The 17,086-nt window shown below is 38.8% G+C and overlaps 1 protein-coding gene across 1 annotated transcript in view; it reads right to left on the bottom strand.

Annotated features, from left to right (window-relative positions):
- DCC (DCC netrin 1 receptor) overlaps nucleotides 1–17,086 on the bottom strand; it is a 1,182,017-nt gene that overhangs the window by 64,799 nt on the left and 1,100,132 nt on the right. Inside the window, exons 23-24 of the mRNA XM_046024141.1 lie at nucleotides 12,155–12,317; nucleotides 3,511–3,737 (exon numbers count right to left, since the gene is read on the bottom strand). Coding sequence (XP_045880097.1) covers nucleotides 3,511–3,737; nucleotides 12,155–12,317 — 390 coding nt within the window. The remainder of the gene's footprint in view (nucleotides 1–3,510; nucleotides 3,738–12,154; nucleotides 12,318–17,086) is intronic.

Below are 17,086 nucleotides of genomic sequence, written 5' to 3'. Positions count from 1 at the left end.
CATGTACATCTGTATATAAACATATGTATCTGTACGTGGTATACGTCTATACGTTATATATCTGCATATAATGCATATGTATATAGGTGTGTTTATATATCTGTATAAATGTGTGTCCATATATATCTGTACAGAAAGGTTACAAACAAAATTCTCAACATTGCTGTCCTTTCATGAAAGGGATAAGGAATTTGGGGATGGTGAAAAGGCAAACACACTTTTTGTTCCTTTGGGTATTATTTTACACGACTTTTTGTACTATTTTCTTTCTTCTAAAATTACATAGATGTATTCTTTTTTGGTTAAAATAGTAGTTAATAAAATTCAAAATTTAAAATAATGTTGGTGGAAATTTCTACACAGTCATGATAAAGACAATTGCCTAGATCTGAATCTGTCCACACATCCTCCAAAGAATTACACAGACCAAAAACACAATAAAACTATGCAAATTATACACCTAAGGCACAATTGAAAGAGAGAGAATGCAACAAATTTTGAATCTTCTGGAAGTACAGAAATAAATAATATTTTCTAGCCAAGATAACTCAAGTTGCTGCCACAGAGTGTTTGTGGGAAGTTAAATATCTGAGAAAACCATACAAAAAAGAGAAGAGCGGACTAAGCCTCCTAAGATTATCTAAAATCATGCACAAAAAAAGAAAGTCTACCCCAAATGTAAAATATTTTTAAAGTTTCCTAGTAGACAAGACCACTTAAGAGTATACTATTCATTGACATGGAATTTTGTTCTTTTAACCAGGAGAGTATAGAGAACGCTTGTTATAATGTAAAATATACCCAGCAGGATTTTGAGTGCTGCTTTTCCTTTTACTATAGAATTGGCAAGTAGGTCTTCAAATAAAAACAGGCAAAAGTATCCTCTCATTCTAAAGAAAATAGCCATTGTGAATACTACTCAGCCATCAGAAAGGATGAATACCCAACATTTGCATCAACATGGATGGGACTGGAGATTATGCTGAGTGAAACAAGTCAAGCAGGGAGAGTCAATTATCAAGTGTTTTCACTTACTTGTGGAATATAAGGAATAGCATGGAGGACATTAGGAGAAAGAAAACAGTGAAGGGGTGGAAACTGGAGGACGAGATGAACCATGACAGACTGTGGACTCCGAGAAACAAACTGAGGGTTTTAGAGGGGAGGGGTGTGGGGGGATGGGTGAGCCTGGTGGTTGGTATTAAGGAGGGCACATATTGTATGGAGCACTGGATGTTACATGTAAACAATGAATCTTGGACCACTACATCAAAATTTAATGATGTTTTGTATGGTGACTAACATAACACAATTAAAAAAAAAGAAAACAGCCATTGTTTGGAGTTAAGATTCTCCCAGGACTTATTAAATGATCAAAAGTAGTCTGGCTGTCCCAAAATGTCATTTCAGTATATAAAAGATAAAGGGAAATGCAAAGAAGGAGAAATCCTAGAAATAATCGGTAAAACCTTCTGAGGGCTGAGAGGCAGTACTATCCTCTCCAGTGGGAGGCTGTCCTTCTGGTGCCCTCCAGAAACCAAAACAGTCAGAATAAGCATCTGTAAAGTGTGGAGGTTCTTGCAAAAAACGTCCACCTTTCATTCATCCTCCAGGTATTAGTCTGCTCAGGCGGCAGGCTTGCTGGTCTACCCTGTGTCTATTTAAACAGAGAAAGAAGTTATTAAAGAGAGCAGACTGAAAGAGGGCCAGGGTTGGAATACAAGCTCTCTCATCATTTGGCCTGGGTCAAGTGAGCACTTGAAAAGTTGCTCAAGCTTAAGTCATCTTCCTGGAATTCACTCAAATGCAGCTGACCAGCAGGGGACAGTGAGGCTGACACAGCTGTTCCCAGTAGGAGTGGGTTAAGCCCTGACTTGACATCTCACGTCATGGAATTGGCCAGTGGAAGAATCCCACAGGGTCGCATAAAGAATTCATACTTGCTTGTGTTTCACAAGGGAGAATTTGGATGCCACATGAGGACAGCCCATGGGCACAAAAAGCAGCACCAAACTTCAAACTATCCTTTCTCTCCTCCCTCCCTGCTGCTTCCCTCTTCATCTCCCCTCCCCATCCTCCTATACAACTAGGAAGAACAGATGGGTAGGAGGAATGAATTAAGGGGTTTCTGAAACAGGGGCACCTGGGTGGCTCAGTGGGTTAAGCCACTGCCTTCGGCTCAGGTCATGATCTCAGGGTCTTGGGATCGAGTCCCGCGTCAGGCTCTCTGCTCAGCAGGGAGCCTGCTTCCCTCTCTCTCTCTCTCTGCCTGCCTCTCTGCCTACTTGTGATCTCTCTCTGTCAAATAAATAAAATCTTAAAAAAAAAAAAGATTAAAAAAAAAAAGGGCGTTTCTGAAACAGACTGTGCCCCCTCCTCTGCCCCACCCCCCACCACTCCCTTTCCCTTCAAGGTGCTGGAGGCTTTAAACAACAAATTATGACCCCAGTCCTCAGAGCCAAAGGTGAGCTGGCCATAAGGGAAGAAGAAACTTTAAATTTCATATCACAATTTTTAATAGAGCTAGAATGTAGTTTAACAACTGAAAATTGATGGAAGAGTTAGGGAATCTGCTTGAGATATTTTTTAAGAGCTAGAAAAAGAACACTCAACAATGATTGAAAATCAGTAAGTGAATTCCTTGTTTAAATAACTCTAAGCTAAAAAAGTCTAGTAAACCAGTTACACATTCAAATAACTAAAATATTTTAATTCAGTTTAAAAACAACAGCTACTCATTCTGCAAACACATCATGAGTAGCTCAAGAGGTTGTGTGTGTGTGTGTGTTGAAGAGAGTTGATTATTCTGCTTCCCATAAACATTTTTAAAATACAAGAATCAACAGAAAATGAACTCTCTTACAACCACTTTCTAGATTTCTTGGTTGTTTCTGCATACGGATTGTTCTACACCTAATCATCAAAGAGTAGGCTTTTTCATAGTGATCACTTTGTATATCAGCAGAGCCTGCACGTAGACTCTACCAAGCCAGGCTCGTGATCATAAAATGTGATTGCATGGGGATGAAAGTTGATCGTCACAGTCATCAAGGCCAAAGTAACAGAAGAATCCATGTGCTCATATGCCATGTGTTCCTAATGTGATGTTTTTTAAGGCAAGAAATTGAGAGTAAATTTAAAATCAACTTACAATTATCCATAGACATAAGGAATTAAAAAATGTAAAACAGCTTAAAATTTTCTTTGACAAAGCTTTCGTTCAAGATTTAACAAATACACATAATAATAAACAATAAATTCATTTGGCTTTCACATTTCAGTATTTCCCACCTGTTACCTCTTAGAAGTTTTAAGAGGCATTGCAATTATAAAAGGCAGGTAATAGGAAGATGGAAAAGAAACTAGGTGACCAAATTTACATCAGATTATTTTAACTATTGGTAAATGACCCGCAGATTGAAGGGAAGGATGAACCAATCAAAAAGGGAGTGGAAAACTTCCCATGGGGTTCAGAATGGGGGGTTTGTCCTGATGCCCCAGGAGAGCTACCTGAATGAGAGGTGCTTTTGCTGCCCAGCTGGGTTTCTGACTGGCTGTGGCTGACCGGTGTGAGGTCTTGGCAGCTTTGGATGGGGGAGTCCCTTCCTGCAGGATCAGTACCCGATGGCTTCTCGATATTTTTCATCTCCATTTCTTCATGATGTATCCAAAGATCAGGGGGCCTGAGGTCCTTCTGGCTGCCCTTCCTCTTTCCAACACTGTGGGTGGCCCGCTTCCTATGGAACAAAAATTAGAAGGTGAATGTGAGTGCGTCTATTCAATGGTCTTTCCTCTCATTTCTCGGTCAATTCAAGTTAGAAGCAGAGAAGGATACAAGAGTGTTCCCAGGAGGAAACCTATGAAATCCAAGAATTGGCAGGCATGTCTTGGCTGTCTTTCCTCCTCTCCCCTGGAGCTTCACCACATTATGGGAGCAGTGGTGCTAAATCCCCAAGGGCTTGGCTGCCTGCCAGAGAGTGCCTGACTCCAGCTTCACCAGCTACAAATTCTCACACAAGGTGACAATGGGTTAGATGAAGCCAGATGCCAATCTTCAGAGCTAGTCATAAGGTACTTGACTGAAACATCTGTTTAGGAGATAAATGAAGGAGTTGCTTTGAAAAGGCAAATAGAAATAAAAAGGCCAGAATTTGTGCCAGCCAAGATTGGGGCTTAGAAGAAAGCCTATAGCTCAGCTGTATAATTTAATGTGCCATTTGACGACAAAAGGTAATATGAGTACATTCTAAGGAGAATAACGCACTTGTGCCTCTGGATGCAAACACAGTAAGACCCATCCTTTGAAGAGAAAACACAGTTTAGAAGTAGGCTTCAAATATCTCTTATTTTCCTCAGTAAGAATTCAGCAACAGTAAATTCATTTTTCAGTGGCAGTCTCTTTGGGGGGCTAGTGAGATACAAATGTTCCCTACCGGCTAAATAAAGTAGCATGATATTCCTGCTCACCGTTCTCTACACTAGGGGTCAGTAAACTATGGCCTGTAGACCAAATCTGCCCACGGCCTGATTTTGTAAACAAAATTTTGTTGGAATCCTACTGAGCTCATTTGTTTTCACACTGCAGTGTGTTGAGTAGCTGTAAGACCAGGTGTCCTGCATGTCTCACCGAACCTCAAATATTTACTACTTGCCTCTTTTCAGAAAGTTTTCAACCTCTGCTTTACAATTCTCCACTTTTTAAAATCCCCACCTGTAGCTTCTATTATTTATTATTGGGGGGGAGGTAATAATGTCTCTTCTAAGACAGAATTCAGATCTGACCTCTACAGAACCCCAGAGAAGTAACTCTTTCTTACTTCCTCACTTGCAAGGAATGGCATTTTGGTTGCTAAATGGTCCAAAGAAAGCAGTTTGCGAAAACACTTTGTAACGTGTACAAGGCCACAGCAAGGGGCTCTGTTTTCCAATGCTGAAATGGACTTTTATGCATATGAGGCAATTAATGAATATTTAGTAGTGTGACCTGTTTTTTGTCGTTGTCATTTTGTTTTACATTTTTTTGGTCTTTTTCGAAGCATGCTGAAGAGAGGAGACAAAGAACGCCAGACTTAATATTTATCGAGTAGTTTAGCAGAGAAATAATGCAGTATCTTCTGTTCTAATGTTTTCCCTACAACTACTTACCTTTTGCTGATTTCCTGGCAGCAGTCCCACACTGACTCGAGACAATGGTCTGTAATAACCCTTAGATCATTTTCTTGAGTCTAAGATAATAACTCTCTGCTAACCATCCGTCTCCTGAATTCATTTCCTTCTACTTCACCTGCCCACAGGAAACAATCTGCAAGTCACACACAGCTCTCTATGTAATCTACCCCTGGTAACTTCTTTGAACAATTTAATGCCATTTTTGAACTTGGAGATTTCACCCTGTTATCTTTCTAACAAATCAAAATGCTAAATAACTTTTTAATCCCAGTGCCTACAAGACTGCATACAGAGAAGTACCAGTTCCCATATCTAGGATAAGACGGTTAACCTTTTCATAATAATGCAATATTTAAACAGCCTGTGGGGGAAAACGTGTCAAATAATCTTTGAAACTAAAAATAAATTATGAATTTTCTCATTTACACACATGGCTCGTTCATTCATTCATTCATTCATTCAGTCACCAGCCCCCATAACCCAGTACTAAGCTTCCCCAGATGTATTTTATTTTAAAAAGTTCCAAACCTGACTGAGGTAGAGATTTTTTGTATGGTGTGATGTATAACCTCCACCTGGGGAAAAAAAATTATCATTCCCAATAAAATGCATACATATTTTTCTGATGGGTTTTAATCAGATGAAGACCTTTCCTGAGAAGCTACTCATCCGCTCAGCTGTCAGTCAAGAATCTAAAGACTAAACAGACTTTGTTTCCTTTTTGTATCTGTTCTATGAAACACCATCTACTCACTACTTTTTTTTCTCTATAACGTATCTTCTCAAGAGAGAAATCTTTGACCTTGGAGAAGCCTCCCTTCCCTGCTGGTGGTAGCCTAGCTGCCCATCCAGCAGGTTGGTAATAAAACTGACATCTGCTCATAACTAAATTGCCTGAAATTTGTCTTAAAACCCGCAGAAACATTGTCATCCCAGCCTTCTGTCCATCTGCTGGTTCTCTGACATGACTGCTGCCCATTGTGGCCCCCTAGCTCCTCTCTCACCATTGGAATCTTCAAAATTTGTATGCAGATGAACCTGACCCAATGGATCCTGAAGTATGTATGGTCCCAGGACCAGCAACATCTGGGAACCTGCTGGAAACACACATTCCCGGTCTCCAGCCCAGATCAGAAATTTGCAGGTGTGGGAGCCTTGTGAGAGAGCAAGGCCCAGCAATCTGTGGTTTAACAGCCCTCAAGGGAAATCAGAGGCACCTGAAATTTGAGAAATACTATCTTAGTGAATTTGGCTCGTGGTTTTTTTTTTTTTTAAATTATTTATTTATTTGACAGACAGAGATAGGCAGAGAGACAGGCAGAGTGGGGGGGGGGGGAGCAGACTCCACGCTGAGCAGAGAGCTTGATGTGGGGCTCGATCCCAGACCCTGAGATCATGACCTGGGCCGAAGGCAGAGGCTTAACCCACTGAGCCACCCAGGTGCCCCCTCGTTTTTATTTTAAACTTAGTTTTTGTATTAGATATAGAATATGTCACATATTTATCCCTCCCTATATGCATCTTTTCTCACAGGTACCAGTAAACTTTCAACTTCCAAACATAGCTGTAGGACGGGCGAGGGTCTCTTCCTCCCCCATGAATTCTTGAATAAAGGCTCTGTGTTCACAGCATTATCAAGTGTTGATGGTTTTGTTCTCTCTCCACCTCATCATGAAACTGGAGGAAATTCTGTTTCTTTCACTTGACGAATGTCATCCATTGTTTTACATTTATTCATGTATTTACTCAGTGAACATTTACAGAATACTGAGTACATGTCAAGAAATTTGGTAAGCCCTAGGAATGCAAAGATAGGTGAGACATTGGGAGCTTAATGAATGAATGAAAATGGCATGGCTACTGTGAATTTCTGCATTGTGGGAGGGAGGAGCAACCACAGGGACTGGCAGTTGGTAAAACTGAAAAAAGTACAGGGACTAAATCATAGGAGGCCTTGCCTCTAACAGAAACTTTTTTTTTTAAGATTTTATTTATTTATTTGACAGACAGAGACCACAGGTAGGCAGAGAGACAGGCAGAGAGAGAGAGGAGGAAGCAGGCTTCCTGCTGAGCAGAGAGCCCGATGTGGAGCTCCATCCCAGGACACTGGGATCATGACCCGAGCCGAAGGTAGAGGCTTTAACCCACTGAGCCACCCAGGCGCCCCTAACAGAAACATTTTTAATGATATCAGGAAGTAAGTGGGGGGAATTGCAGAAAGATCTTTAGCTCAAGAGTTAACATTAATCAGATTTGTTACTTTGTATCATGCAGATGACATACTAAGCACATAGTAATTCCTTGAATTAAATAATAAGAAATTTTCATTATCAACTTCAAAGGATTTTTTTTTGCAGGGTTCTCTGATTCTTGATTGTCCTGTTTCTTACTTTGCACATAACCTATTACTATAAGAAAAGTTTGTTTCCTTTTCACTTTTAATTGGGATATGAAGGGGTAAAAACCAACACTGGGTTAGGATCCATTTCATTCAAGGCTGCACCCTTTGAAATTCTAAAATACTATCATCTCATAGATTCTTTTGCCACATTGTAATAAATTATTATTTTTTTACATTGCAAAAAGTTATTAAATTCCCTTCTGTGCTTAGGCATCCTCTGTTCAAGTTATTTACAGGAGGCTGACAAATAGCTCTGTACTAATTCTCCTGGTGAGATACATGTGTGCCCAAGATCTGCTGAGAGGTTGAAGCAAGGACACTTTGCCCCACTGGGGATTTACAGAAGATCTCAGAAAGGAAGAAAGCCTAAACTGAGTGTGAAAAATGATGCAAGTTAACGGGGAAAAAATATATTGGGATGTATAAGTACCTACTACTTATGTAGAAGAAGAAGAAGTCCTACTTCTTTCATCCAAATCTCTGACAAATGTTTTCAGCCTCCTAATTTTCTATAATGATTATTTTTATTCTACTAACTGCTATTAAAAGGAAACAAACAAACAAAAAACAAAAACAAAAACAAACAAAAACAAACCAACAACAATAACAACCACCACAAAAACAAAAAAAATTGTACCGGAATCCTAGGGAACATGTGTTCTAGATACTCAAATAAATCTGCATTTTCCGTGGCAGAATTAAGCTATATTGAAGACCAAATAGGTTGCATCTGTGGAATACTGAAAACCAATTAAGATGTCACAAATTTGAAAAATCAGTGAAAGTAACCAAACCTACAGTAGATTGCATTTAAGATTTTTAAATTATTTATTTATTTTTAAAGATTTTATTTATTTCTTTGACACAGAGAGAGAGTGAGCACAAAAGCAGGGGGAGCAGCAGGCAGAAGGAGAGGGAGAAGCAGGCTCTCTGCTGAGCAAAGAGCCCGATGTAGTACTCGATCCCCGGACTCTGGGATCATGACTTGAGCCAAAGGCAGATGCTTAACTGACTGAGCCACCCAGGTGCCCCTCATTTAAGAGTTTAAACATTTGACTCTCAGTAGTGGAGATAATTATTTTTGTCAAGATTTGAATGTGGACTAACATTTAAAATCTACAAATAGGAGGCTTAGTCAACTGGTGACTCTATCAAGTGAACCTTGAATTTTATTTACATATTTAAATTTAATGTATTCAGACAAGTTGTTTATTATCTACCCAGGTAGCTGCCTTAGAAATGTGATAACCATGTGTCCTGGGTTTCCAGGATATTCTCAATGTCAGCTATTTTGTCTTTGGTATCTATAGATAAATTCTAACTTATAATGACACATGTTCTATATTTTGCCTAACAAAATGTTATTATTTTATTAAAAGGTACAGAACCCCTTTAATTTAAGCTTTCATAAACACATTTTTCTACATTATAATATTCTACTATAATTTCATTAATTCAAAATGTGAAAGGGGATTCTCTTCAAAGTAGCAAAAAAAAATACTTAAGTTGGTAACTAAAAAGAAAGGCAAAATTATTTTTATTTCATATTAGTTTGAAGCTAAGTGCTACCATACAATTCTGTAATTTGATAGTATTCCATGGGGAATTTCAATGTTTTAAGATAGAGCGAATGATAGAAAGTACTGTTTCTGTTTAGCCCTGTTTCTCATTTCAGGAAACTGACATTCAGGGATTAGGTCTTCCTTTACGTTTAATTAAACACCACTAATTTAACCCAAGAAGTGGAGAATTAGAACTAGAACTTGGGGGGCGCCTGGGTGGCTCAGTGGATTAAGTCACTGCCTTCGGCTCAGGTCATGATCTCAGGGTCCTGGAATCGAGCCCCACGTCGGGCTCTCTGCTCCGCATGGAGCCTGCTTCCTCCTCTCTCTCTGCCTGCCTCTCTGCCTAGTTGTGATTTCTCTCTGTTAAATAAATAAAATATTAAAAAAAAAAAAAGAACTAGAACTTGGGTTCTAACTTCTGTTAGTTATTTTTATATTACAAAAATAAGATCTTACCAACTGGAAAGTGAATCATTCGGATAACTACATCATTATTAAATAGATAAATTTTAGAATAAAATGTGTGGACACTAACTTGAATAAACTGTTACCAATAGTACACAAAAGTATGTTTCAAATCCAGTGGGTATAATTCAAGAGCCCAACCCAACGCAAAGATAATTTACATTCTCCAGCACCAACAGATAAAGAGATATTGAAGGATCCCAGGAAGGTGTTTCTTATTTCACTTTATTAATTACGTTAAACTCTCATTTTTCTGAGAGTTCTGTAAGGAACCTTATTTCTGTCTCAGATTGGAATTGATTTTGCTTTCATCTGCATCATTTAATTTGTTCTAAAAGCCTCAGTGGTGGTGGTATCAGGAGGAAGGATCCTCAGTTAAATCAAGGAAAGCTAAATTAAAACTCAGGAATATCCTGAAGGAGAAGAATTTTTCTTTTTTCCTTCTGTTAACACTACAAACAAAGAGACCGAGATGAACGCCAATGGGTCTGTTACAGGAGAAAGATATATGAAGCAAAACTGTGAAAATATGCCAGTAAATATTAAGAGACTTTGGGTGAAGGCTGAGGAAAAATCAAAGTGGCAGGAGCACAGAAGCTATAAATCCACTGTCTTTGGTTTCCAGTCATTCATGGAGTGATTTATTCTCTCATTCATTTCCTAATTTTAAAAACAAATCATACCCAGGGTTCAGCCTCGACTCTTTCTAAATAAAACCCTCAAGCTCTTAACAAAATGCTTAGAGTAGGATTTAAGTCAATTTAAGAGTTTCTCAAAATAGCATCAGATCCCACTGTTGCACTTGGAGAAGACTGGCATTTTCTCTCAGGAAGCAACGTGCTCAGAAACCCGGTGCATCAGGTCGATGTAACCCTCCAACATTCTTCTCACAAGGAGGAAAACGGAACAAACACAACACCCTGCTACATACAGATGGTTGAGTTAATTAAACTTAGTTTAGTGAACCCATCCCTGTTCTTAAAGCTCTCGTGGGGTAGGGCCAGTTTGGCTTTGATGCCCTCCCGCTTCCGTGTCTGTGAGTCTTTTTCAGCTCAGCCTCAGAGCCCGGCCCCACTGGTGTTCTACCGAGCTACACCTGCACCACGCCTTTCCTGGGGTAGCTCGACCAAGAGGCTGTTCCATGCCTTCCTCGCTTACAGTTCTCTTTTCTCCAGAGCCTCACTAAGTGTCGAGTGTGTGGAAGTTCTGTGGGTGACTAGGATTTCCTCGAATGCTAACACACGAGAGTCCCTTAAGCTCAGTGGGGCCGGTTTCTTGTCTAACACGAAGGATTAGCGCACTAGTGAGTACCAGCTGGAAGATGGTCAGGCTCAGAGACGCAGCCACATAGAGAATGTGCCCTGCCACATCCGTCAGTTAAGACCGCACTGACACTCCTACGTCCCTTTCTCCAGTTTGTACACCTTCCTGTATCCTATTTCTAAAGGCTTTACTTCAAAAGTTGGAAGATACCACGCAGATCAACGAATGGGTCATAGGATTGTTTCAAAGAGAGAGAAACTAAGATATTAGCAAGGGAAGCGGAATGATTATTTGTTGGAGAATATTTCTGTGACACTGTGTGTAGCATGTAGTTGTCAAACGAGCAACCGATGGGCGCATGCCTCAGGCTTTCAAGCCGGCACCATGCCTGAGGCCAAAGGAAAAAAAAAATCAAGGGACGAGCTTATCACAGCCAATTCAGTGAGAAAGTAGAGCTGAAAGGGACATATCAGGCAAGATTTGAAAAGCACTAGAGAGGCAGAGAGGCAGAGGATAAGCAGGATATTATTGCTGATTCCCACAGCTAGCTGCCACAAGGTTAATACGCTGGTTATGGATGTTGCTGGAAGGGGATACACTGAATTAAAGACATCTTTCCATTCTAAACTTTGACTTCGATGTATCTTCCTCTGCACGTGCTATAACCTAGAACTGCATGATATGAAAATATTTTTAAGCCTCTCCAAAAGTTTAATTTCTGAGAATCAAGCACAGCCAAGAAATCCGAACTCTTCCGAATTTCTAGAATCTCTCTTCTATCCTAACTACAATCTCAAACTAAACATTCCACCGTATTGTAACTGCATTGAGTGTGGCAGTCATTCCCGCAACAAACATCGATTCAATGCCTACAGTCTGCCTTGCCAGAATGGGGAAATACTTTCAGAGGAACACACATCTCCAACATTTTATACATAATTGTTCAGAGGGCCATGAATTGCGACCTGATGAAGTCCATTCTCTAAATGTTGCTAAAGGAACACCTGCCGTCACCTGAAAGGAAGAATCTGGCCCAGAGAAGTAAAATCAAGCAGAACTGCCAAGTGGGTGTCCGCGTGGATGCTATTATTAAGTCTGCAAGTCTGGCCCTCACTCACTCAAGTTATGGACCCAGAATCAACAAAAGGCAATGTTTTGCTCAGGTCAGAGGATAAGGAAATGTGTGGCGAATTATGAAAGAACACAGGAAGAGACTTGTCAAAAATATAACTCGAGAAGGTGATAGGTCAAATGGTGACCTCTCTCCTCTTAGGAACCAGCTGTTACCTACTTTCTCTGCTGGGCTGAAGAGCGCCGGGTGCAAATGACGGCCACGATCACTACCACCAGCACTGTGATGACGCCAACGGTGATCACAATGATCACAAGCAGGTTGCTGTTCTTCTGAGGAGTGACACTGCCATGTGGGGGGTGCATCTGGCCAATGGGTGACTCTGGGGAAAGACAGGCAAATGGAGATCAGATTTAGGGAGATGTGACAGCTTGGTGTTTATCAAGCTGTTAAGGATATGAAAGTTCCTATTGTTCTGGGCATTCCTGAAGCTGGGAATAAAAGCAGTGAAAAATGAGAGGAAAGATCAGTTATCTACCTAAGATAAATGAAATATATGTCCACACAAAATCGTGCACAGAAACACTCATAGCAGCGTGATTTAGAATAGCCAAAAGTGGAAACAACCCAAATATCCGTTGACTGAAGAATGGAGAGACAAAATGTGGTAGTTCCATACAAGGGAGCATTAGTCAGCTATAATAAGGAACCTACACGTGATATACACTACAACACGCTTGTGTCTTAAAAAAGGTTATTCTATCAGAAAGAAGCCAGACACAAAAGCTCAATATTGTGATTCCCCTAATAGGAAATATCTAGAATAGGCAAATCTATAGCGACAGAAAGTAGATTAGTGTTTCCTAGTGGATGGAGGAGTAAATGGGGAAGGGCTGCAAATGGGTATAGGTTTTCCCTTGGGGGTGTTGAAAATATTCTGGAATTAGATAGTGGTGCTTGTGGCACAACCTTGTGGAAATACTAAAGACGACTGATTTGGTGCACTTTCAGAGGGTGAATTTATGGTATGTGGGTTCTATCTATCTATTTATTTTTTTTATTTATTTTTAGAGAAGAATTAACCTTCCATAGTAAGTAGAAAAGTAAGGAGAGGAGGAAAAAGGCTACTTTGTACTGTGTATATTCCAGGGTGATAAGAATCAAGGAGTCTGTGCTTTATGAGAAAATACTTTTTATTAGCTGATGTGAAAGACAAACTATTTGACAACAATCACGCACAATTTATTCCCTTCTTTTGTTTCTAAAGAAGTTATCTATAAAACACATTTAATTTTCAACCTGTTAAGCATGTATGAATCCGGGGTGCCTGGGTGGCTCAGTGGGTTAAAGCCTCTGCCTTTGGCTCAGGTCATGATCCCAAAGTCCTGGGATCAAGCCCTGAATCGGGCTCTCTGCTTAGCAGGAAGCCTGCTTCCTCCTCTCTCTCTGCCTGCCGCTCTGCCTACTGTGGTCTCTGTCTGTCAAATAAATAAATAAAATCTTAAAAAAAAAAAAAAAAGAATGTATGAATCCCACTTAAATGTCAATCATTGGGTTTGAAAGAGTGTCATAAAGTCCTGATATAAATGTTCTCCTGTGCTGCGATAGTACCTTAGGGTAGACAATATTTAGGTGAAAATAACAGACTAATAAGATATTTTTTATAATTTGCTTATGTAAGCGAGAATGGATAATGACTGTTTAAATTGCTTTCTTTAAACCCTCAGTGATCAATTAGAAATACTATGTTCTACACATCATGTGATTCATTACAAGTCACAGTGTTTTATAAAGTAAGTGTTAGCTTATTTTATTTATCACTTAATTTAAAAAGTAGCAGAAAGCAACGAGTTCAGATATTTTCCTAGACCTGAGTTTGAATGTGCTTCTTTAAAAGGCTATATTAGTTTTCTGTTCCTCCTGAGTGAAATATTTAGGCCTTTGGACCCTCTGTGCCTTTGCCTATAAAATGGAAATAATAATACTTATTTTATACAGCTATTGTCAGAATTACAGAAAATACATACAAAATAATCAACTTAGCACCTGATAAGGAGTAATATAATTTCATTGTACTATGGAAACATTAAATAAAATGTTGCTTAAATTGATAATCTACCATACCATTTGGGATACTTTTGATGTAAACTTCCAAACTACAAAATTGTTAGAAATAATTCTCAATGTGAAAAATAAATTAATTTCTCACAAATGAATAGAAAACCCCATTCTTGCTTCAAAATCAAAACACTATCTTTTGACAGTTATTTAAGAATCAATGCTTTTTTGAAAAAATATTCACCTAAATTTAAGTTATTGCTGAGTCATTATTATTGGAAAAATATTAAGCACTTCTGATATAACTTGAATCTTGGGGAGAAACTCATCAAAAGCATTTAAATAGCACTTTCTGTTAAAAGATTCTGCTTCTAAGCGAAAGAAATGATTTCCTTGAAGTAATTTTTACATTTACTACAAAGGAATAGGCAAGTAATGAAAGGTCAGAACTTTCTGTAGCATAGTTTTACTTACCGTTTAAAAAGTCATTTTACTGTAGTATCTCAATATGCCCTTTCTGTGCTTAATAAATTAATTGATTGGAATAAATTAACCTTTTATGTGAGAGCTTACAATGAAGACAGTTGGAGATATCATGGATTTTTATTAGCATGACTTAAATTTAACAGTTCACCATTTCTGACCAACTTAGGTTGAGTCCTACAGAGCAGTACAACTTACGAACATTTTTAAAACCTTGTAAACTAGAATTTTTCAAATTTCTACTCATTTTTCCCCCTTTCCACCCAGAAAGACACCACATTTCAAGTCAGAAAGTAATGACTCTGGACTCTGCTGCACATTAGTGAGATTATATTGGTGCCATTTGCCTCGGAGAGTTAGGGATCATGAGGACTCCCATTATAAATCTTCGATTCCAGGCCTTTATGACTTCCTCATAAAAGTTCCCATCAGTTTAAAACTTGGTGTTCAGGGTCTTGCATTAATTTCCCAATCTCAATTCAAAGCCTGAATAATCAGAATATTTGATATCAAGGGCATAGTTCAGAAAGTCAAGTGGAAAGGACTCTTTTGATATAGTTGACCCTCATTATTTGTAGTAATTGGTTCTACAAAGTTGCTGTAAACACGGAGTTAAGAAATACTAAGTAGAGCTTCTGGAGGCAATTCAGTGTTAGGTTCCTGGGAGTCTCTGGTTACATTTTCATCAGTCAATGCATAACCTTGTTTTATGGGTGTTTCTGTTTAAAGACACTTTATTTAACATAGAATGTACATTCATTAACACTGAACTTACAGTAAGCAACATGACAGCTCACCTTGAGTGACACTTAATTAACACACACATTTTCTCCACCAGCTACATTACACGGCCTTTCGCACGTAGGAACACTGAGCAGCCCCTCATCACTACATACAAGGGCCACTTTAAACACTGATCCCCCCACCAGGCAACTCACAAAAATGGGAACAATTGACACTAAATACACGGTAGAAAGGACACCTGTTTATGCTGTGAGAACTGAAACAATAAGGCAGAGGTTCCCCTTGTTCCATTTCGGCTGAGTCTGTGACCACTGAGCTACTTACATTTTTGGCTGCTCTGCACATGTCCACAGATGACCATAAAAACTCTACAGGTACTGATTTTGGTGGCTAAAAATAAATTTTAGCAGTAGGTAAATTCACAAATACGCAATCTGCAAGTAATGGCCATCAACCATGTATGTGGATGGATCAAAGACGGATCCAAATTAGGAAAAAATTTAGAGCTCACAAAACTAGGTCACTACTGTTAAGAGTTCTGAATGACAGTCTGAGTCCAGAAGAGGCCAGATAACACTTAGCACTTTTGGGGCTTCAGAGGGGGAGCTGCATGTAATTCAGAGATTGGCAAATATCCACCAGAACACGGGGATTATTTCATAAGATGATGGATATAACACAATGGCCACAGGCCCTGGCACAGAGTTGGCCCTCAGTAGATATTATGATGTCATTCAATAAATTCATTCTATGTGATCTTTCCAAATTAAAGAAAAATATGCTGTCTTAATACATCTTTTCTTGGTGTTATCATAAATAGCTTGGATATCCATTGTCTGAGTAATCAAAGACCTAGATGTGTCTCATTAAAATTGGTAAAGAGAGAAATAAATTTTTAAAAGTCACATCGGCATTCCATCTAGTTTTTATTTTCATGATGTGTGATTACCATAAAAGGTTTCATCCTTTTTCAAATAATTTCAGTAAAAACAAATATTTATTTCATAATCCGGTGGGCCTAAAGTCTTAGTAATAATTGGAAAATTGGTTTTGTGAAATAATAATGTCTTTAATTTTTATAGTACTTGGGAGAGAACAGATCCAATGATCACCTGGGGACTGGGCTTCTTTCCTACAATTGCAGTCTTCACTGATAACAGTTTTGTTATTAGAACACTTGAGCTCAACATATATCTCAATAATTTTACAGGTCTTTGAATTCGAACAGAAATTCCTATGGCATTGAATATTTCAAAGCATCTCCTGCTGAAATACGGTGCTATATAGTCAATCAGCTGGAAGAAATTTCACAGATAATCTAGCCCAATGTTCCCTAAAATGAAATATTAATCAGCATTATGGGGTGGGGAGGATGTTCCTTGGTCAATTTAGTTGGAAAACATATTTCTTTTCTAAAATCTCAGAATTTTGAACATGCTAATGTGAACTGCGAATTGCCAGGAGAGACAGGGCAGGGATGGTAAAGAATATATCCAATTATTCTAGAAAAATATGTTGAAGACCCAGTTAGGTGTTGGGGATATGATGCTATGATCAAAACACTGGTGGACCTTAAGGGCACTATGCTAATGAAATAAATCAGACAGAGAAAGATAAATACTCTATGACATCACTTGTATTTGGAATCTGAAAAAGCTGAACTCAGAGAAACAGAGAGTAAAATGGGGGCTAATAAGAATGGGTTTGGGGGGAAATGAGGAGATATTGATCAAAGGGTATAAATTTCCAGTTACCAGAAGAATAAATTCTGGGGTTACGATGTACATCATGGTGGTTACAGTTAATAATACTGTGCTGTATACTTGCAAGTTGCTCAGAGTGGAGATACTAAATTTTCTTATTACA

Source organism: Meles meles, chromosome 12 (assembly GCF_922984935.1).
Source record: "Meles meles chromosome 12, mMelMel3.1 paternal haplotype, whole genome shotgun sequence".
Lineage (NCBI taxonomy): Eukaryota > Metazoa > Chordata > Mammalia > Carnivora > Mustelidae > Meles > Meles meles.
The sequence above is the reverse complement of the archived record's forward strand: the minus strand, read 5'-3'. Positions and strand labels throughout refer to the sequence as shown.